This window comes from Oryctolagus cuniculus, chromosome 4, assembly GCF_051225735.1.
Source record: "Oryctolagus cuniculus isolate XC-2025 breed Fujian yellow rabbit chromosome 4, ASM5122573v1, whole genome shotgun sequence".
NCBI classification, from domain to species: Eukaryota; Metazoa; Chordata; class Mammalia; order Lagomorpha; family Leporidae; genus Oryctolagus; species Oryctolagus cuniculus.
The window spans coordinates 128,678,773-128,703,120 of NC_142870.1; the positions used below are offsets into that span (position 1 = coordinate 128,678,773).

A 24,348-nucleotide genomic window follows, 5' to 3' on the forward strand; every position below is an offset into this window, starting at 1 on the left:
AAGCAGCCGCTTAACCTGATGCACCACAATGCCTGCTTGCAGATTTATGAATTTTTTTTCATGTAGCAATATTGAAGCACATGCACCTGATCATCCATGACTATAAGACTTAGGAGTATCATGCAAATTCCCATTATAATCTTTTATAAGACACTTCTGGGGCTGGCACTGTGGCGTAGCGGGTAAAGCTGCTGCCTGTAGTGCCGGCACCCATATGGGCGCCAGTTCGAGTCCTGGCTACTCCACTTCCGATCCAGCTCTCTTCTATGGCCTGGGAAAGCAGTAGAAGATGGCCCAAGTCCTTGGGCCCCTGCACCCACGTGGGAGACCCGGAAGAAGCTCCGGGCTCCTGGATTTGGATCAGCACAGCTCTGGCCATTGAGGTCAATTGGGGAGTGAACCAGCGGATGGAAGATCTCTCTCTCCCTCTCTTCTCTGTGTAATTCTGACTTTCAAGTAAAATAAATAAATCTTAAAAAAAAAAAAACACTTCACAAACTTTTTAGCCAAAATATTGTACATCCTTAGGAAACATGCATTCTGTATAGAGTAATTAACAGTTGTCACATCTTTACTAACAGTAACAAGAACATTTAGGAAGCACCTCCAGCATGTGGCAAACAGTCTCCTAACTCTGAGGTAAGTCCTGTTATTATCCCTATTTTAAATATGAAGAAATTGAGGCACAGTGATGTAACAGGTAGACTAACCTAGAGTTTAAATTTCATCTGCTATTCTACATGTGGATGTTGTGAAACACGACATTCATAAAATACAGCACACCAATCCCCTAGGAAAATATTTCAAACACTAAACCAAAATCTCTTCTTTGACTTTTTAGAATCTTTTTGGCCAAGGGAACAAACAAAAAATACACTTTGAGAATTAGAATGGAGCACAAAGAAACCAACTGATTATTCCTACCTCAAGTCTGTCTGTCCGCATTAATTTCTGTGCAGCAGCTGCAGCAGCTGCAGGTACAGGGACCCCAGGATTCCCTGTAACCAACATTGGTGCAGTCGGCAAGATCTCTGCTGGAACCAGGCTTGGGGAAACAGGTCCCAGGTAGGGATTGAAGGCTGCTGATGCATTGGTGGCTAAGCTTGGTGCAACTGAAAACATTGGCTGAAAAAGCAAAATAAAAAGCAAAATTTAACAGGCAAGTCTCAGACAAAGTTGATATCTTATAATGTGTGTGTATCTATCCATCATTCATCCATCCATCACTTATTCTTCCTTCCTTCCCTCCCTTTAATCCTGGGTTTATTTACTTTTATTTAGGATATTTACTTAATAAATAGCTATCAAATCAATGTTTTTCTAAAAAACACATTTTTCAAGTTTATTTTATTTTATTTTATTTGAGAGGCAGAGAGAGAGAGAGAAGGAGAAAGGGAGAGAATGAGACTCTTCCCACCACTGCTCTACTCCACAAATGCCAAAAACAGCTGGGTTTCAGTCAAGAAAAGAGAAGAGCCCTGAGTTCTAAATCCAGGTCTCCCAAATGAGTGGAAGAGACCCAAGTACTTGAACCATTCATTATCTGTGGCCTTCCAGAGTGTGTAATTACAGGAAGCTGGACTGGAAGCAAAACCAGGCACTCTGATCTGGAAGGTGGACAAACCAAGCAGATACTTAATGTTGGTCAAATGCCTGTTCCTAGTTCTAAAATATAATAGGTAAAATATTCATTAAATCTTCCTCTGAAATTTTGAAGTGTTAGGCCTGTCATTTCTCTTTGAATAGCAGATTAACTGTTCAATCAAGAAGCTTTGGTTATCTAATTTCCACATTTAATTCATAAACTTATCTATGAAATACACTTAATAACTGCTATGTCAGATGCATTTGAAAGATCTGTTTACAACTGTTAATAATTTGCAGTGTCCTATTATCTGGAGTAAATCAGAACATCCAGGGACAACAGAGCTTCACAGTTAAAGGAAACTGTCAATAAATCTCATGGGGTATGTGAAAGGTGATGATGACACCATTCTTTCTTTTTTTTTTTTTTTTTTTTGACAGGCAGAATTAGACAGTGAAAGAGAGAGAGAAAAAGGTCTTCCTTCTGTTGGTTCATCCCCCAAATGGTCGCTATGGCCGGCGCACTGCGCTGATCCGAAGCCAGGAGCCGGGTTCTTCCTCCTGGTCTCCCATTCAGGTGCAGGGCCCAAGGACCTGGGCCATCCTCCACTGCACTCCCAGCCCACAGCAGAGAGCTGGACTGGAAGAGGAGCAACTGGGACAAGAACCTGGGCTGCCGGCACCGCAGACGGAGGATTAGCCTAGTGAGCCATGGTGCCAGCCGACACCATTCTTTCTGAGCATATGAAGTAAAGTGTTTGGCATACTGACTTGATGCTGATTTTTCTGGAGTAATTATAAATGCTCCATCAGCCTATCACTCAACAGTGAATTCACCTGACCAAGGAGAAGTCTGAAATGTAAAGCCTGAAACAGAATGCTTCTAAAGACATGCTACATGCTTGTTCATGTAAATACATATGATAGCATTAAATAAACTGCTACAAGACAGAATTTTTGGCAAATATGATTTAAAGGATATATATAACGATTGCCTCTATTTGCTGATATCCAAATTGCATATTATGAAATACATTTGTTCTTGAATAGAATTAAATGTATCTGAATTCTACTTTAACAATTTGGTTTTCCATTTTTTTTAATACCTTTTTTTTTTTTTTTTGACAGGCAAAGTGGACAGTGAGAGAGAGAGACAGAAAGAGAGGTCTTCCTTTTCTGTTGGTTCACCCCCCAATGGCCGCTGTGGCCAGCGCGCTGCTGCCAGCGTACCGCGCTGATCCGGTGGCAGGAGCCAGGTGCTTCTCCTGGTCTCCCATGGCGTGCAGGGCCCAAGTACTTGGGCCATCCTCCACTGCACTTCTGGGCTACAGCAGAGAGCTGGACTGGAAGAGGAGCAACCGGGACAGAACCCGGCGCCCTGACCGGGACTAGAACCTGGGGTGCCGGCGCCGCAGGCAGAGGATTAGCCTAGTGAGCTGCGGCGCTGGCCTGTTTTTCCCGTTTTTAAAGTATAACAGGACACAATTTCCCATCTTATGAAGACTACATTTTCAACTTCCCAATTCAACAGTATTTCAATTCTTGAAGTTCAATGCTTTGTGTGATAATGATTATCTCTGAAACATAAAAACTCACAAACAAAATGAGTCATCTTCTACAGAAATTGTTTTTTCTTTTTAAAGAGGCAAGGAAGAGAATCATGGGACTTTTTTTTATAATGAAAACATTCAAAAAGAGTTAATCTTCCCTCTCAGAGGAATAAGAACTTAGATGATCTAAAAGTATATGCAGAATTCAAGAGAGCTTTGGAGTAAAGCTTTGTGCAATATAAGGTATGATATATAAGATATGATATATTACTCCAAAAATCCTATAGCACAAGTATGTGGAAAAATAGAATATAGTCCGTCCCTCAGTCATACTGTATTCAGAGGAATACAGTGGAATTTAGGTACTCCCTTTTTCCTAGGTCAATGGTTCTCAACCGTGGGTGATTTTGCCTTTCAGAGGACATCTGGCAATATCTAGACAATTTTGGTTGTCACAACAGTGCAGAGCCAGAGATGCTACTAAATGTCCTACAAGACACATAGCAATCAATCCCTCACTGCAAAGCATTATCCAGCCCCCTCTGCCAACAGTGCCAAGGTTCAGACTGTCCTAAGGGACGTCCTTTCCTCTTCACCTCACATAGTTTGGGAATCAAATCTTTGCAGTTAGCATATACATTTTTACTAAGAAGAATGCAAAAAGCAGGATATTTAAAGCACGCTTTGATTTTTTAGGAAGAAAAACATACCACAGATTACACTGCTATTTTTAAATTTAAAAAAATGATGCCTCCAAATTGGTTTAAATGCCACAGTGAGCTGTTCTTCCAGGTCTATGGCTCTTGCTTAATGAAGTAACCTGAGGTTATACCTCCAATTCCTAACTGCATCCGAGCCCAAGGGCACCTACTCATAGACAACAGGAAACTATTTGTGTGCTCCAAATATTAACAATCAACCTGTCAGAAACTGGGCCCCCAGACAGTCTCTGCAGAAAGACAGTGCCTGGAGCAGCAGCTGATTTAATGCTGCTTCATCGTGAACTGGCTGCTGAGGCAGCAGCAGGACAAGGGAAGACCTGTATAATGAAGCTATGTTTAACCTGCATGTCTACCTAAGAACATTCATGTTAAACATGTACTCTGTTACACACTGTCAGATCCAGTATGTGAAAATCCAGCCAGACTAGCACTCTTACGTCTACATTAGATATTTAAGAAATATAGGAAATCCAGTACAGAGGACTAAAAGGCTAGAACAGGAGCCAGTTGGTAGAAGTCTTCTTTGCATTCCATTGCTAGAGATTAACACACATTTTTCCAGACAGTACATTTTTAAGAAATGCTATTTATTAAAATGCCTATATTAACGTACACAATCTATATTAATTACTTAAAACTTAAGGTAAAATTTACAAACTTATTTAGAAAGAATTAAACTATCCTTATTTTAATAAAATAGGGCCAGTGGCCAATAAAATTCAGCGTTGTCAGATCTCATTCAATAACAAACACTGATCATAATGCAGCTGTTGCACATTACAGATAAAATAGTACTCTTATTATATAAAATACTGATCTTAACTGGCAACAATCTTTTCTCTGAATTGTTTCTAAAGAGTTATCGTGTGAATTGATTTTCTGACTTAATTCATCAAAGGAAATTCAAATATGAAGAATTTTAGGGCCCTGTCCCCAAGTAAAGCCTGTAGCAGCTTCTAAAAACCTGAAACATTAACTATTCAGCAAGCATTATCTCAAATTGTTCCCTCTCAGGATAAGTAGAGCTATTTGCTGAACAGGCAGACAATCAATAACAATAGCTCTGTACTTTGAAATTTGATTCCCAAAGCTTCAAAAAAACTTAGAGAAAAAGAAACATTCCCCCATTTCTTTTGAATTCTTATAAATTTGTTACATCACTTTCCTTATATGGCTTTCTAAGAGCACCTTGTAGGAAGCAGGTCACTGCTAGCCCTTTTGGAGTAACCTAATCAGATTAGGAAAACTCTTGAGCTGTTCTACTGCCAATTCGCCAGTTCCAAAAGCTGTCCTGCAGAGGGTTTCGCAGAATCTCAAAGGAGGATATTAATTCAATGATATTATCAAGTGGCAGCTTATTTTCTCTGAAGTACTCACAGGATAGCAGGTAACCATGTAACTGGTGTATTTGATACTGACCACATCCTCATGACAATGATTTACAGATATCTTTGTTCCTGGAAGTTATAAGGAAGGCTGGATTGTCTTTTGCCAGTGAACACCTTCACCAGAGAAAAACAAATCGCACATTTACTAATCTTGGTGCTATTTATGGGTTAATCTTTGTTTGTTTTAAATGAGACATTCTGATTCCATTAAGGTAATCAGACTTCATTATAAATGAAAATATTATTCAGTTTCACATTATGACCCTAGTTAACTGTAAACATGATTACTGGCAATTTCCAATTTGTTGTATGCCAGCACTGTGCTGTGTGCTTTACCTGTTCTATTGTATTTAATCCTCATAACATAAATTCCCTGGGCTTTTTAAAATATTTTTATTTTGTAGGAGTGAGGCGGTTTATTTAACTCCCTGTTAAATCCTCAGAAAACAGAACAATGCCCAGCACACAGTAGGTACTCAATAAATATTTGTTGAATAAGTGCCTGCCTGAATCAATGAGTAAACTACAGCTTTGCCAAGAAGACATTATTATCCGATTTTACAGATAAAGAAAGAGGCTCAAAGAAATCACATGCCACGTGCCTGCAGTTGGAAATGAAGGAATGAAAGGTCTAGGATTTGGATGCAGATGTCTGAGTCCAAGGGGTTCTGAAAACAGTGGCTCTCTTTTGATGGACCAGGTGCCCAAGTAAAATCACTCTGATGACTTTTAAACCATGAACATTTTTGGCCACTCTACACTTATGAGAGTCTAGGGACAAAAGTACCCAGACAATGGTAGTGTTTAAAATCCCATGAGTGGGCCGGCGCCGTGGCTCAATAGGCTAATCCTCCGCCTAGCGGCGCCGGCACACCGGGTTCTAGTCCCGGTCGGGGCGCCGGATTCTGTCCCGGTTGCCCCTCTTCCAGGCCAGCTCTCTGCTATGGCCAGGGAGTGCAGTGGAGGATGGCCCAGGTGCTTGGGCCCTGCACCCCATGGGAGACCAGGAAAAGCACCTGGCTCCTGGCTCCTGCCATCGGATCAGCGCGGTGCGCCGGCTGCAGCGGCGGCCATTGGAGGGTGATCCAATGGCAAAGGAAGACCTTTCTCTCTCTGTCTCTCTCTCTCTCACTGTCCACTCTGCCTGTTAAAAAAAAAAAAAAAAAAAAAAAAAAAAAAAAAAAAAAAATCCCATGAGTGATTCCAGGTCTGCATACTGTGTGGCCTTCCACAGAAATCCGTTCTCCGTGATTCTCCAATAGGTCTGTAAGGAGACAGGTTTGGTCCTTTGTAGCTCTCTTCTTTTGAACCTGGCTTTTTCTACACACTGAATGCTAACCCTTCCCAGCCCACCTGTTTAATTCCTCATAGTGCTCCCTTCCAGCCCCAGTTCTCTTCCTCCTGAAGTTTTCATGACCCAATCACACAACTTGTAACTCAAATGCTACATTTATCACTACCTGTGTTTAATGAGCATCTCTTTCACTTGAATAGGACCATTAATATGCTCCCAGAGGACAGTCTTCTGCCCTCTGTTGGGTTCACTTTATGTAGAGCCTGCAACTCAGACCTATTCAGGGGCTCCACAAATATTTGCTTTACCCATATGAGGGAACGTCAAAAAATTCATGAAAACAGAATTGAAAGACAAGTTTATTTTGGTGCAAGCTTTCTTTTTTTAAATTCACACACAGCTTTTTCATTTATGCATTTTGAAGACCTCTCATATGGGTGGATTTCCAAATTTCTCTAGATTGTGTGTGTGAAGGCTGAAATTGCAAGCAGTAAAAAAAAAGCATTCCTTTTTAAATTAACAGCACAGAATCAAGGTGTACATATGTAACCATGTCCTGAGTAAGCATAACCCTGTACCAAGGGCTATAATGAGTTTCAGTAAATAATTATTTTGAATATAAACACCAAAAGCTAGTGAGAGTTATCAAAAAAATTCAAATTACAAAGTCTTTTTTTTACAGAAGGTAACCTACAATTGAAATAAAAGACAAGTGCAATGATAAACTTTACCCCTAGACTGACTTGTGTCTGGACAAGCTTCCCTCACTTTATCTTTCAATCTGGTTTTACTAAAATATATTAATATTTTAATAAAGAAGACTCATTTCTAGTCCTCCTGGTAGAAAGGTATCAACCAAACACAGTCCAGTTCCAAAAATTCCAGGCATGTTCTCAGGCAGCTTGAGGATTCACAGGCTCCTCATTCAAACAGGCAGTATAAATATCAGAACAGGTGAAAAAGGACCTGCAGTGACTGATGTGGAAACATTTTACCAGAAACACTCTGGGACCAAGTGCTCATATCAACCACTAGGTTGATAAACTGGAGAGTAAAGCATTAAAAAACAAGTTAAGAATTCTAGGTGTTCCTGCAAGTGTGACAAATGATGACTTCAAAGCATACTGCATGTGACTGTCAACAAATACTTGAAACATGACATGGCAGCAAAGTGGAGAAGGGAGCAGTAGGGATGCTGGACTTAGGTTAAATCCTAAGTTTGAATTTCTCTATCTCTAGGCTATTTCAAATTCATGAAACACAAAGAGATTTATTTGTACATGAGGTATGAACCTGGAGGTGGCTAGGTGTTTGTACCTGTAGAACAGCTACCATCAGAAAGCATGAACTTTTGGGATCACAAGTAAAAAGGCACATGCAAACATTATTAATAGAAATGCCTTATTATAGCTATTCATCAGCACTGTTTATGCAGAGTTCTGTGAGGGCAATGGAGAGAACCTCAAACTAACAGAATTTCACATGGACAATTTTCCTGGAATAGAAAAGAAATGCATCAAGTACCCCCAGATTGTGAGCCATAAAATACAGTCTATCTTTGTCTAGACTGTGTAATAATTTCTTATTAGGTAACTTTTATGTCAGACAATATGTGGCAACTAGTAGTAGTAGTAATAATAATAATGTAGCACTTAGTAAAAGAATCCAGATGTTTATATTTTTAAACTTGTATTAATGTTATTGATCTTTCATTTATCTTCGAAGACAAAATGATAAAAGAGAAAAATGATCTTTTTACAATTTTATTAGAGCTTAGAAATGATAGAATTAATGCAATCATTGCATATTTTATTATACTAATGTTTAGGAATTATACACACAAACCAACTTATTGTCACACCTTATGAAATGGGAATAATTATGTTCAGGTTGCAAGATTGTCAGGACCAGGCCTGGCATTGTAGGGTAGCAGGTAAAGCCACCACCTGCAGCACTGGTATCCCATATGGGTTAGAGTCCCGGTGGGGACTTCTGATGCACCTAGCTAATGTGCCTGGGAGGGCAGTAGATGGATGGCCCACGTGCTTGGGCCCCTGCATCCACAGGCTTCTGGCTCCTGGCTTTGGTCTAGCCCAGCCCTGACCATTTTGGCCAGCTGGGGAGTGAACCAGTGGATTGAAGATCAAGATGTGTGTGTGTGTGTGTGTGTGAGTATAACTGTCCTTTCAAATAAATAAAATAAATCTTAGAAAAAAATTGCCAGGACCTTGTAGCTGGGATATTTTAAACTTTCCACTCTCTGTATGTTGAGGAAGGGCAGAGATCTTCAAAGAAATCAAGGACCCAGAGCTGTTTGGTGATGTTGTCTTCCATTTTATGCTTCTATAGGCATGGATGTCAGAATCTAAACAGCCTGAGTTAAAATCCTGGCCTTGTGATTCCCTAGGTGTGTAACTCGAGCAAATAACTTAATCCTTCTGAACCCTGCAATCTTCATCTCTAAATATGAGATAATATTACCTCCATTATATGCTTTGTGAGAATTTAATGTACAGAAAGTGCTGAGTGCAGTAAATGCGCCTGAAGGACTGTATTTGTCTCAAACATGCTACTTCTGAGTCTTGAATTGGGCATTTCAAGACAAGCTAATAAGTCCATAAAAATAAGAACTATCCTATAAATTCTGTAATTCCTCAAGTTATCCCAATGGCATGTTCTGAAGATCACACATTTATAGACTTGGTCTCTCACAATTTAGGAGAATATGAGAGAGGTTGGCATGTGGCACAGCAGGTTAAAGCCCCAGCCTGCAATGCCAGCATCCCACAGGGGTGCTGGTTCCAGTTCTAGTTGCTCCACTTCTGATCCAGCTCTCTTATGGCCTCAGAAAGCAGTAAAAGATGGCCCAAGCTCCTGGCTTCAAATCAGCTCAGCTCTGGCTGTTGCGGTCATTTGAGGAGTTAACCAGTGGAATGAAAGCCCTTTCTCTGGGGCCAGTGCTGTGGCGCAGTGGGTTAAAGCCCTGGCCTGAAGCGTTGGCATCCTATATGGGCACCGGTTCTGGTCCCAGCTGCTCTTCTTCAGATTCAGCTCTCTCCTGTGGCCTGGGATAGCAGTAGATGGCCCAAGTCTTTCAGCCCCTGTACCCATGTAGGAGACCCAGAAGAAGCTCCTGGCTCTTGGCTTTAGATCGGTACAGCTCCGGCTGTTGTGGCTATCTGGGGAGTGAACCAGCAGATGGAAGACCTCTCTCTCTCTGTCTCTAGCATTCTCTGTAACTTTGTCTTTCAAATAAATAAAATAAATCTTATATAAAAAAAAGACCTCTCTCTCTAATTCTTTTAAATAAAAAAATAATTCTTTTAAAAAAAATGAGAGAGAGAATATGAGAATACAAACAAGGTGGAACAGTAGTTACATTTTGGTGCCAACAACAACCTCATCAAGGTCCTGGTTGCCTTTGCTAACATGTGTCTTGTAGACTGCTAATTCATATGCACCTCTAGGTCTCAGTCTGTGTATCTGGGCTTGTACTCTAGTTTCTGGTTATGACTTCTTCGGTCTCTGGGGCAGGTAAATTATCATGAACCTCTGCCTGCTGTCCTAGTATTCAGAAAACTCATTCTTTCATTTGTTCTTTCACTCATCAGGCAACTATCAGTCTCTTCTATAAGCCAAATACAATATGAGATGTTTCCAAATTTGTTTAAACCTTGCTAGACTCCCTCCCCTCCCTGTTCCTCCAGCTGGGGCTTTAGGAGCTAAACTAGTTGACCTAAGAAACTGAAGATGCTGTCACCTACTTGATTGCAAGCTTTGTCTCTGCTCAGATAGTCCTGGTACTCCTGATGCTAAAAATGTGCTCATGGTATCATCTCCTTTGATACTGCCACTACCTGGGATGGGTCCAACTTAATCCCATGCCTTCAAACTGTTTCATTTGTACTAGTGGCTATTCTCTTTGAACATCAACCCTTTTCCATATTAGTCACCTGGCTCCTCTAGGCCTGTCATAATCCCTATTTGTAGGCCCACATCAAAATCCGAGTAAGCAGCTGGTTATGACTGTCCCATTCATTTCTAAATCTTTATGTCATTGTCTTCATCAAAATAGGGCTGACTAGAGAAGGGATGGAAAAGTCTCAGGTCGAGTTCTGAAGGCAAATTTCCTGGATCAGAAATCCCAAATTCTTTAAAATTAAATAACTAAATGATTTCTAGACTTACTACAAAAATGCCACTCTGAATACAGTGTATTTGTGGAGTATGATGTCAGGATGCCTTTAGCAGAAGGGCGATTCCACATTCAAATCTAGTCATAGGAGGGAAAATTAACATAAGGCCTGAATGTGCTTAAAATAAATAATTATTTTGTCTAACCAGATAATTTTCTAACAAAAGCATCAGAAAATGTTGTGAGTGGTGGTGTGGCATAACAGTTTAAGCCGACACCTGCAAAGCCAGCATTCCATATGGATGCAGGTTTGAGTCCTGGCTGTTCTACTTCTGATCCAGCTCCCCTGCTAACGGGCCCGGAGAAAGCAGTGGATTATGGCCCAAGTACTTGGGCCCCTGCCATCCACATGGGAGACCTGGAAGAAGCTGCTGGCTCTTGGCTTTGGCCTGGCTCAGCCCCAGCTGTTGTGGCCATTTGGACAGTGAGCCAGAAGATGGAAGATCTTTTTCAGTATCTCCCTCTCTCTCTGTAACTCTGCCTTTCAAATTAAAAGAAAGAAAGAAAGAAAGAAAGAGAGAGAGAGAGAGAGAGAGAGAGGGGTGATTGTTCTGATGGTTTCAAAGTCCATGATTCAGTGATTTCTTAAACAATACATTTGTTACTAGCATTTCAAAGAAGTCTTTCAAAGAACATAAATATCATTTGTAGTTTGTCCAGGATTGTGCATGTGATGACCTTGGAATGGCCTTGAAAATCAGACTCAGGGATGAGGTCAGGAGATCAGCCAGGACTTCACAGTGAGGAATTCACTGCCAGCACTAGTACTGTCCTCTACAATTGAGCAACCACACCGGCTGATCTCTGAGGTGTCTCTGGGCCCAGAGAGGGTACAACCCTGCAGGGAATATGCTTTTAATGTTAGGTAGAACAAAGTCTCTCACATCCAGGTTTTCTGTCAACTAAACTGCAGTCATCTGAAGGATTTCTCTGATCTTTGAAACTGTATGTGAGGGCCAAGTTTAAAGAGACTTCTGTCCTGTGTTTTCCATTAGAGAGAATGATTATAACTAGTTTCTCTTCTTTAAACAAATGGAAATCCTCAAGCTATCTCAATTCAGATATGAAATTAGTAGATGTCACAAACAGCAAATTTAAGATGTAACTGTATAGTATTCATTAATTGGTAGCACTGCTGGTGTGATAGGGAGATCCCTCCCTCCTTTTCAGTTACTTTCGTGGTAAATTTTAAGACAGAATAATTATATTGAATTCAGGTGTTAAAAAAAGCACATCTGCTAGTTAGTGCATGAGAAACACATAGGTCTTCACACTTCCATGACCCCATAATATTGCATATAAGTTTGTAACATAAATTACTGCCATATATATTCAGTTCAGATCACTGCAAATTTTAACAAGCATTTAAATTTAAACATATAATTACTAAATCCCAATTAGCACCAAAAACATGCTTTTCAACCTATCATTAATTATAATATCTTACAATTTCATGAATATAAAGCTCATTAAAACTATCACACACACACCAAAAAATTTGAATAGTTAAACAGATACATTCTGAAGCAAGAGTTACCCACATACACTGCTCAGCAAATGAAGAATATCTATGACTCCCACAACTTCTCAACACTGACTCTAAAAAAAAAAAATCCTCAGAGTTTCTGCCACTACTAATTAATTCTTTGATGAGATGTCCAGGTCCATGATGCCAATTCATCACTATCAGAATATTTCCTAGTATTTGTAACCATGAAATAATTTCAAGTTTAATTTTAAAGATTAACAAAGACTCATCATTAACAAAAACTATACAGATTCTCTTCAAGTAGGGAGGAAAGGGAGAAATGTTCTCAAAATTAAAGACTATATCAATTTAAAAAAAATCATGATTACTTTTACAGGTACACTGAAAATGCCCAGTAACTATACTGATGAGCTTGATCACGATTTTAACAAAAACTATTCTAATATCTGTAAGTCATAGGATTTATTTGGAAGACAGTTTTAGGAAGAGAAACACCATCACATAAGTTTCACATGATTTACTCGCAAGATGAATAGTTTCACATGTGAAAACTGTTCCAGAGTCTGATTTTTAATTTTGCTAAAAAAAAAAAAAAAAGGCAATACCTGTGCTAACTTGATCCATTGCCATCATCAGCTCAGCACTGACACTGGGCACTAGGAATTATAAATACAATTACAAAGAGGACTGAAAAGGTACTTACCACGGGTTGTAACGGGGCACCGGGCATCATGGCATTAGCTAGTTGCATTTGCTGGGCCAACATGGCCATGTTCTTCTGCTGAATCAAGTTATTGCGCCCATTTATTTCCAACTGTGTTTTTAAGTGTGGGGGTGGATGAAGATATTTGCAGTTCTCCCTGGAGCAACGACCCTAAAAAAAACAAAAGGAGCAAATGCCTTTTTAAAAAGGAATACAATCAGCAAGTTCTAAAAAAATAACAATAAGCATGCAAACCAACTACTTGAACTATCATAAGTATTTCATATCACTACATACATACTGTTCTGTCCATATTGTTTTATCACACACTTAGAAAAAGTAATTTACCCAAATACCTTATCAAAATGAGGGTTAAGACATTTCAAAAAAAAAGACATTTCAAAAAAGCATAAAGGACTTCCATTATTTTAATAATCTTAGCATTAATATTTCTAGATTCAAGTTTAAAAATCTACAAACTGCCAACCATAATACTAAAACACAGAATATCAAATAAAGATTATTAGGCTCTTGCTAGAGGTAATACATTTTAACTATATGTAATACTGTTTAATGAATCCAAAAGAATCATGATGTTCTCAACTATTTTTACTTTTACTGAGTTCTTAGGAAATGAACTTAGAGGACTCAAGGCACACTGTATTTTCAGTAAAACACTTTCACAAGTATCTTATAACAAAATTAAAATACTACTAAGCTCTGTATGCCCAAGAGTTAGGAAATTTACAATTGAAAAGAAAAGTACTTCATGTGTCCCCACTGCATACAGAGATTAGTTAGGTCAATAAAACACTAGTGTAAAATGTGGCCTTTAAACTTCCAGAGATAAATCTAGTCTCCATTGCTCAAGAAATACTTTAAAAATAGAATGAGTATTTGCATTCAAATAAATGCAGACTGTAAAATGGAGAAACAAATAGACTATTAAAACATAGTATGTGTGAATATACCTTTCCTTTGGGATAGTTCTTTTAATCAAAAATAGTCATTAACGTCTGTCATATACAGTATTGTGTGAGGGACTCTATCTACATTATTTCAATATAATGACAGTAACATCTCATCAACTACCTTTCAACAATAAATTTAATTAAACTTGTTTGTTAAAAAAAGAAGTATTAACTGAAGCCATCAACCAATTTCTCAAGTTTTCTTCTCCTAAGAAACATCAATTTAGCCTAACTTGACCATCATGTAAATTGACTCTGAAAACTGATGCTTATTTTTATGATTAAAAATCTTTCACATGCTTATCAGAACAATCTGCTTTGCCTCTTTTGATTTAGGAATAAGTTGCAGCAGGCAATGTGGCAGAGCAGATTAAACTGCTCTTGGAATGCCTACATCTCTGAGCATCTGAGTGCTGGTTGGAATCCTGTCTGCTTCATTTCAGATCTGGCTTCCTGAGGGGCAGTAGAGATGGCTCAAGTGCCTGGGTCCCTACTACTCATATAGGAGGCCTGGATGGGGATCTAGGCCAGACCTGGCTTTTGTGGACATTTTGGAAATGAACCAACAGTTGGAAATATCTATAAATATCTATCTCCCTATTCCTTTCCTTCTCACCTGCTCTTGCTTGCTCTCAAAACTCTTTCAAATAGATGAAAATAATAAACTTTTTTTTAAAGTAATGTTGCAACTTGGCTAATATAGGCTCTTGCCTGCTATCTGAGGAAGTTTTATGTAATCCTTTAAATCAGGAGCAATATAGTACAGTGATTGATAGCAAGACCTTATAATTCGCAAGACCTGGGACAGAGGCCTACCTCTCTTACTTATCAACTGTATGAACTATGTAAGAAATGAACTTCTTTTAGCCTCAGGGTTTTTAATCTAGAATTGCTATAAATCCTACATCAGAGGTGGACATTTGGCCTAGTATCTGCAACCCTTATCAGATTCAAGTCTGGGCTCCTTTCCAGATTCCAGCTTTCTTCCAGATGAGGGGAAGCAAGTGATGGCTCAAATAGTTAGCCATTCATGTGGGAGATGGAGACGGAGTTTCCAGCTCCTAGCTTCATGCTGGGTTAGCTATGGTTATTGTGTGCATTTGGGAAGTGAACTAGCAAGTGGGAGAAGTGGGAATTATGCCTCTCAAATAAATAAAAATAAAAAAATTTAAAAACCTACATCATCCCCACAATTTAAATTGCTATCACACAAAAGAGCAAAACACTAACATGAAAGTAATTTTTATGTTTGTTACAGCTTTTTTTTTTTTTTTTTTTTGACAGGCAGAGTGGACAGTGAGAGAGAGAGACAGAGAGAAAGGTCTTCCTTTTTGCCGTTGGTTCACCCTCCAATGGCCGCCGCGACCGGCGCACTGCGCTGATCCCATGGCAGGAGCCAGGTGCTTCTCCTGGTCTCCCATGGGGTGCAGGGCCCAAGCACTTGGGCCATCCTCCACTGCCTTCCCAGGCCACAGCAGAGAGCTGGCCTGGAAGAGGGGCAACAGGGACAGAATCCGGCACCACGACCGGGACTAGAGCCCGGTGTGCTGGCGCCACTAGGCGGAGGATTAGCCTGTTGAGCTGCGGCGCCGGCCCTGTTATAGCTATTTTTATGTGCACAAATTTAACATATACATACATATGACTTATTTCATATAAAATTATTATGCTTAATATGCACTGAAATCACAAGCACATCCTTAGCTTAAAAGGATCTCATGCAAAACAACACTTAGAATGAAAGTAAACCAGAGTGCTACACCAGAATAAATAAGCTCACGAATGAAACATGGTCCAATTTCAGGGATATTCATTCAACGTCTCCTAGAGAAAGCCTGCTTTTCTAATACAAAGAACTACCTGTCTGTAGGAGAAATTCTGCTTCTATGTCCATATCACACTTATTTAAAAATTGGGATTATTTAAGTGCAGATAAATGGATTATATCCACCCTGAGGATTCAGTTACTTTCTATTCATTCAGGTCAGTTTCTACAGTTCCATAAAGAGCACAGAGCGCCCCGGGCTGTGAACCAGGCCTTGTCAACACTCACACACATCTTCCCAGGCACTGCATTCCAGTACCTCCCTTGAACATATACCACCTGGTCCCTCTTATCAACACAGCACAGGAGGAAACCATGGAGTGAAATCCACGTGTGTTTACTATGGATTCTGTTATCAATGAGAAGCTCAGACCTTTGGTTTTCATTCTGTATTTATTAAAACTACTCAGAATAAATGCTGTTCATAGCTATGTTACCCTTCTGTTCCAGGCTTGGTATGAATGCAGTGGGCTTTTACTTTGAAAAAGCTGCCTTCCTAAGAGTCAACTAAGGGCATTTTGTGAACAAGTACACAGTCAAGCCTCTCCCATATGGGGTCTGTGGCCAAGGTCTGGGGGTTCATAACAATCCAGGTGATTTTGATATGGCAAAACACACTATAAAATGTAACTGAGCATAGTCACATGAACTTTCAGTGACAGGTGTGAAAAAAGTAACAGTAACTTCTATAAGTGATACTAAATAAACTTTTCTTCTAAGAAATTTCAAAACTGGTTCCGTTTTGACTATGCTGCTGAAGAACTATGGTTTGATAAATAAAAAAGTCACAAATAAATTAGAATAACCATCTTTTGTTAGAGTATTGCCTAAGACCCTGGAGTAAACCACCTTCCTTTGAGAGTTAAGGTAAATTCAACATGGTTACATTGCCTCCTTTATCTGCAGGGGTTCCATCATCACATATTGCTACACCAAAGGATATATCTGTTCTAGAGACAGCAGTGGTAACTGTTTAAAAACTAAATTGAGGACCAAGCGCTATGGCATAGCGGGTAGAGCCACCGCCTGAAGTTCACGCATCCCATATGGGTCTAGTTTGAGTCCCACTTGTTCTGCTTTCAATCCAGCTCTCTGCTATGTCCTGAGAAGGTGGCCCAAGTGCTTGGGCCCCTGCAACCATGTAGGGGACTCAGAGGAAACTGCTGGCTCCTGGCTTCGGACCAACCCAGCTCCACTGTTGCGGCCGTTTGGGGAGTAAACCAGTAGATGGAAGACTTTTCTCTGCCTCTGCCTCTCTCTAACTCTGCCTTTCAAATAAATAAATAAATCTTAAAAAAAAAAAAACAAAAAAAAAAACACTAAATTGAATACCAAATCTTGGTTCTGCATTGTACTAACCTCAAGATGCCTTTATTCAGAGGTCAATAATTTAAGAACCAAATAAAAGCTTTGCCACAACAGAAGAAAAACTAACAAAGAGGTATATAAGCATCACCAGGTAGTGAAAAAAGGTGACAGTGCATGCCAACCATCAATAATGCAACACAAGTTTGATCCTTACTCATCATTATGTATTTGCCATATCCACCAAAGAAAAATGCTGTTCTAATGCACTTTCCAATACTCAATTTTTTATGCTTTGCTTCTATGGATTGCACTGAAATCTTACTTTCAAAGAATTATCTCACAGAACAGAGGACCACTCTATAGAGCCTATAACCTAGATTCCTTAGGCTTCATTCAAGGAGGCTTTTCATAAGCTTAACTCAATACAAACTCCAAAGGCATGACTGTAATATATAAACTATATGTATTAAACTAAATTCACATTTTAAGTTATGTTTTCCACCCAAGAAAAGAAATGTTGTGATTTATGAAGTCAAATATCTAAAGACATGTAACTGAACTGCCAAATGATAACTACATGGTAGGAAAAAAATAACCAAGTCGTATTTGGGCAAAATCTGGAAATAAAGAAGCAATAAAAAATTGTAAGAGTTCCAGCTTATATTCATAAGGCCCTTCCAAATTTTATTGGTAATGCTGGTTTTCTGGTAAGACTGTTCAAAATCATAACCATTTGTTTTAACTGTTACAACAAAACCAGTATTTCCTTTGGGACAGCTGAGATATGCAAATATTTTTGAAGCACTTTCTGGAGATATTCATTGCTCACATCTTGGTCAGAAACACTGGCTAGGAATTTAGTTACTTCTTACTGAAAATTCTTACAAATTTGTTTTAACTACAATGATACAAGTATCTAGAAATTTTTTTTCCAAAAAACACTGGTAGTGAAAATGTTACATTTCACACTTCCTTAAAAAAAAGATTTATTTTAAAGTCACAGTTACAGAAAAGGGGAGGAAGGGGGGGTGAGTTGGGGAGAGAGAGGGAAAGAGAGACAAAATTTATCTTCCATCTGCTGGTTCACTCCCTAGATGGGCACAACAACCAGGCCTGGGCTAGGCTGAAGCCAGGAGGTTCATCATGGTCTCCTATGTGCGTGGCAGGGGCCCAAACACTTCTGTTGCTTTCCCAGGCCTGTTAACAGGGAGCTCGATCAGAAGTGGAGCAGCTGGGACTCATGCCAGCGCACAGATGGATGCTGAACTTGGAGGCAAAGGCTTTACTGCTACGCCACAATGCTTGCCCCAACATTTCATGCTTCTAAAAATGTGCTTCGATGACTTTCATGCTTTTAGTTATCAGTTCTAGTACTTAGGTGGGTGTATAGATATATGAGAGTACTTCAAAAATTTATGAAAAATGGAATTAACTTTGGTGTAAAAATATCTTGAAATCCATGCATCATTTTCTCATAATATGTATTTTCAATAAACTTTTTGAAGTCCCCTCATATAATATTCATTTAGAAATTATAAGTATCTAGGGGTAGGAGTTTTATGGCAGTCTATAAAGTGATTAAGAAAAAATTTATACTTCATACATACATATATACACCCAATGTTTGGTTATCACTTAGGTGGATATGAGTTTAGGATCAGTTTCCTGGCTTCTCTAAATATTGCAATTGCATCTAACACGGAGTATATTCTAGCTCTTAAATGTGAATTTCTTAACAACTTACTTGTTTTTATAAGAGACTTCTGTCAGATTACAAGAACACATGCAATCCTAAAAGGATATTCAGGGTTTTTCAACCTCAGTATGACTGACATTTGGGGGCAGGTAAAGCTTTGTTGGGGGAGCTTTCATCCCTCGCCGCTAATCACTACATGGTTATTGCACTCCCACCCCATAACTACCACAACCGAAAATGTCTCCAGATAGTGACATCCCAGAAGGTGGTGGGCTGAAATCATCCCTCTTTGAGAGTCAATCACTGCTTTACACCTAATGGAATTCACTGAGTGTTGTGTTATCTCCTCAGGCTGCCATAACAGAATGCCATACTCTATGTGGCTTAAAAAAGAAATGTAATTTCTCATTGTTTGGGAGGCTACAAATACAAGATCAAGTATCTGGCCAATTCAGTTTCTGATTGGGACTGTCTTCCTGGCTTGCTGATCACAACCTTTTCCTTAAATCCTCACAAGGCCTTTCTTGGTGCATGCATGAGAGGTGGAGAACCATCAGGAGGGATGGGAGAATGAACTTCTTGATATCTCTTTTTATGAGGACCATAAGCCTAGCAGATAAGAGCCCCACCCAGAGTTTTTTTAATTTTAAATACTTCCTTAGAAGACCCAACTCCAAATAAACACTGGAAGTTAGAGCTTCAAAGTAGAAATTTAACAGGGACAAGGACATTCAATTCATAACAGGGATAAACACAGTTAAAAACAGCTCATAATACAGCCTTATTTTATGAGCTTTAAATTTTTTTACCCTTAGCTTTAAGTGGCAGGGTCTTTTATTCTGGTAATTCCTCAAATGCAAGATAATAGATTTCACTACAAAACTTGAATCAAAAGGAGTGGCTGTGGACCACTTAATCTTTTAATTTTTTCAAATTGAAAGATTTGCAATTTCTAAAATCTTTAAAGTGTGTATTTCAATTTTTTTTTTTGCACTTGTGATAAAACAAAAGACTATGGGACATCAAAGTATAAATAGTAGAATTCTAAAATCATATCAACAGGTTCATTCACTTGTAAACCAGAATAATGGAGCTGATGATTATTTTTCGCTAAACAGGAATGCCCTCCTTCAAAAAGAAGCTACTGAGAAATATAAATCAGATAGCCAGAGAACACAGAAAATTAACCACAGATTTTTAACCACCAACTGAATTCTGGCTGTTATTTTTAATCAAACATATATACATTTGTGAATAATTGTATATATACACACTTATTCACCCCCTTTTTGTACCTCTTTCTAAAAGCAGCATATGTATTACAAGCTTAGATTTTACGCATGTTGTAAATTCAAGCAACCTAGGATTTTTGAGTTAAAATTTATATTTCCTGTTTTATCTGGAATAATACTTAAGGCCCTTTAGAGTACTATGGGATAAACCTAAAGGGGACACTGAGCTCTCATTTTGGAAAAAAAAAATCTAAAGTAGTTAAGTAGTTAAAACAGGTATTTTTTTTTTTAGGCTATTACACTGTTTTGATGTTATCTTTTGTTTTACAAATACTATGCAATACTGTACCATACTGTTAATAAACAGTATATAATAAGCAATTACTATACATGTAATATATTAAATAGTATGATATCCTAATTACTAAAATATTTATATTAACACATATTTTTTATTCTCAAATATTCATGATTCTTTAACTTAGTTAAGTAAATGAGGTTCTTTTTTGTATTACATAACTTCCTAATTTTATGAAAGTATTACCCTTGTACTTATTTTTACAGTTTTATCATCTGGAAAGGAAAGAAACTATTCTTTAAATCTAGAACAGTTTCTGTTTCAATTTCCTCATTGGTCTTTTGGGTAACACCAGGAAGTAATGATTAGCATCCCCATAGAGGTGAAGAAAGGAATCACTTCTCTCACTTTTGTGAGTCAAGTAATCCCTAGCCTTCTAAACTTAACATGATATCAACAGAGCAATCATAACCAATATTTAAAGCCTAACTTTCCAGATGAATTGCTATTTCTTCATTCAATCAACATTACACCAAATGCTGGGAGTTCAATTCAACTAGGAAAATGGGAGAATTTTCTTTCTACCAGTGAAGGAGGAAAAAAAGCAGAATTTATGAATGTATTTTCATTGAAATAGTCCCAATTTCTTAAAATTACTTGACCACAGATATAAAATATGTCTTCAAGTGAAATACAATATAAGGCAAATTTAGATTCTTTTCCTTTCCTGGTCCCACAGAAAGTTCACATTCATAGACATACACACACATACTGTGGTTTAACAATTTTAAGACTGTCAGTATAAGAAAGAAATACAAATACATTCACACAAAGACAGCCTGTTGAGTTTAAATTTGTAATTTTGCATGGCTTGAAAGAAAGTAATAGGTTTAAGTTGTTAAGCAACATTTTCCTGTTAATGTCTAATCTTTTCTCAAACAGGTTTTTAGGTTAAATTTTTCCAGTTATGTAAAGAGCTCCATCAGTGGCTGTTCCAGGTTCTATTTTGTATTACATTCCTAAATTTGATAATGAAGATTCTTGGATATTAAAACCAATAGTGACATTTACAATATCCCAAAATATCCTCACTGCTGATGCAATACTAAGGTACTCTAACTCAAACATAGGGATACTGTGACTTTTTCCCCCAGAGAACTCAGGAGCTGTAATTGCACAACTCCCATTAATCATCTTGAAAATGGCATAAGTGAAACCTGACACCTCTAGATAAGCATTATATAATGTGTGGGAGTCAGGGTTAGCAACCACCGAGGAGGTGGAGAAAGTGGAAAAGACAGCAAATCAGAGTCTTGTGACAAAAATTCCACTCTTTTTCTCCAGTAGCTTTTGCCTGCAAGAGATCAGATACATATACAACTGTGACAGCCATCAGTACCCATGTTAGCTGATAGCCATCTAAAGAACTCTAATCTTCTCAGAGTGGCCCTACAAAAATCTACTTGAGTTGCTTGTGATTGGATGATTGAAGAATTGGTCTCTCTTTTCTTTTACACCTTTGGCCTCCTCTGACCTACAGAACCCAACAAAACTACACAGCCATCACAGAAGCTAATGAAATGAAGGGTTTAACTGCAACTATTGTCTTCCCCTATTCCACAGTCCTCTTGAGCTCCAAAGATGGATCTGGCTAGCATCCCTGAATCAAACCAGAGTCTCCATGACCTTGTGAAAGTCCAGTGACATTTGGTAAGTGCCAGCATCATTAAACAGTCCAACATTTGTTGGCTGCTTTTTTATAGCATCATAAAATTGGAAATGCCAGATCACTATGTTTCTATTATTTTTTCAATTGCTTCATTATTTTTTCCATAGAGCAACTGTCAGATTTCTAAACTGTTTGCAGCTCAAACACTTCTCAAGTTTTAGGACATCCAAATCAGACACTCCTCAATCTTGACTAATAATTAAAAGCCCTAATATTTACATAATAAAATTTAGTGCTCTACTTGTAGCGCATGTCTCTCAATTGAGAAATACAAAAAACTTTACAAATATAACCCAATTCATCATAAAACTATTTTTCAGTGGATTACAGCAAGACTTCTCTGTTCTATTTCCAGGGTTTCCTTGAAGATAAAAGGAGGTAAATTTCTTAAGTCAATGCACACAATTTTCCCTTTATAAGTCTCCTGAAAGACTTGATTAGGCAGTTCTTTACAAAGTTATGCTAGCATCTCTTCCACTTACAAAGCAAAAACTTTCTATCTTTAAATCTTCCTCCTACCATAAGATATGGATTAAATCCCAAAGGTATATTTTCAGTATTTTGGTAAAATGGAACTTACATACTGCTTCCTATGTTCCAGGGACCGTTTCAAGCAACTCACCAATGTTAATTCACTTAATCCTCTCAATATCACTGACAAATATTTTTTATAACATTTTACAGTTTCTGCTACATTTTATTGAAGTGCAGATAGGATAAGAGACTTGCCCAAGGACCCAAACTGAACCTAGGCAGTCTAAGAACTGCCACTCCTAATCATTGCCCTAGACATACCAAGTACGTGTCACTTAATCATCTTACATTTTCCTAGTTATTGACTGCTCACACTAGAAATGTGAAAGACTAACCAAAACTGTCAGAACCACATAGAGGCTGCAACCCACTTTGAGTTCTGCAAATGAAAAGATGTTTCACAGCATAAGCAACCAATTTTTGAGAAACCTAATCCACATAGTATTCCCAAAGTATAATGGAAAAACCTAGATGTTCAAGTTAATTTTAGTGTTTTTTTCCCCACTCAGAAGGACATGTACTATAGGATCAAAAGGAAAAAACAAAACAAAACAAAAAATCAAACAAGATAAGATGATGCTTCACCTTATCCATTTCAACAAAAAAACTAGAGAGGCAAATGAGGTTCTTGAATTATCTATGTATTCCACTGACCTCGCCTCTTCAATTTGTGTGTATCAGATATAATGAAAAAGTTAACTTCTTTTTGTGTGTGTGACATATAAGCTGGATGGTAATATATATTTTAATGGGCAAGTCCTTTACTCAGGAAAATTTTAAAAAAGAAAAAGAAAGGAAATGAGGAAGGGAAAAACTTTTGATGAAGTCAGCTCACATCATCACCTGACATTTATATTAAGCACCTGCTATATTTATACTTGCTAAATATTACATATCCCTACAATTAAGGAATGTAAACCCTATCAAAAGAGTTACATATGTAAAATCATAACATTTATTATTTAGTTGTAATAAACTTCAAGGTATAATATTATGCAATACGCTTCCAACAACTCACGTGAATATTTCTATTGCAAACCTTCCATCAATAGTTACTAGATGGGTAGTGTGTATTACTTAAATAATTTTCGAAACTATAAAAGGTATCTAAAATTTTGGCTGCCATTTATATGCAGGCATATTATATTACTCTGTTCTCCAATCTTTTAGAAACATCATTGTCTTTGTCAAATATCAGACTCTTCCTTTCCTACAATTTTTAATTGGCACTCCTCTGCAAACCTGTGGGGTTCTCTAACTGAAAACACACTTTTGCTTTCCAACCTCACAAATCTGCCTGAGGTCCAGCTGTTAAATGCTACTGCTTCACATAAATGACAATGACAGAGCACGAAGAGTAGGTGAGGTGATAAAGAGGTCTTCACCACAGCTCACCACTGTCTCCTTCAGACAGATCAACTTTGTACTTAAACAAAATGTGCTCAGTGACACTGGCTCTGTCCTCGTAGGGATAGCACTCCCTCCTCACACCCCCACCACAATTTGCTAAAACTGAACACAGCCATCAGCTTGCTCTCAGATTGAGGCTGCAGAGGGGAGGAAGGCAATTGGCTCAGGAGCCCCAAACATGTTTTGGATGCTGACTGCAGCAGACTAAGCAGGAAGGAAGAAAAAAAAATCTCTGGAAGCAAAAAAGCAGTATCACAATGCAGGCTATCTGAGCCGGTCTCCTCCTCTACACTCCACCTCCACTGACACTGGCTTCCTAGGGCAGTTTGCCAAATATCAAAAGAAGTAAAAATCAACAAACGTTACCTAAAAATTATCTTACCTAAAAATTATCTTTGGAATAAGATCGGAAAGTCTCAG

General features: G+C 38.3%; 1 protein-coding gene across 50 annotated transcripts in view; it reads right to left on the reverse strand.

Moving 5' to 3' along the window:
- Positions 1-24,348, reverse strand: part of MBNL1 (muscleblind like splicing regulator 1) — a 209,486-nt gene that overhangs the window by 30,407 nt on the left and 154,731 nt on the right. For all 50 annotated transcript variants that reach the window (XR_016232641.1, XR_016232640.1, XR_016232639.1 and 47 more), the window contains 2 exons: positions 12,926-13,096; positions 925-1,125 (listed from right to left, as the gene is read on the reverse strand). Coding sequence is in view for 42 of the 50 variants with exons in the window: in XM_089331053.1 (XP_089187179.1) it covers positions 925-1,125; positions 12,926-13,096 (372 nt within the window). In the remaining 8 variants the exon portion in view is untranslated. The remainder of the gene's footprint in view (positions 1-924; positions 1,126-12,925; positions 13,097-24,348) is intronic.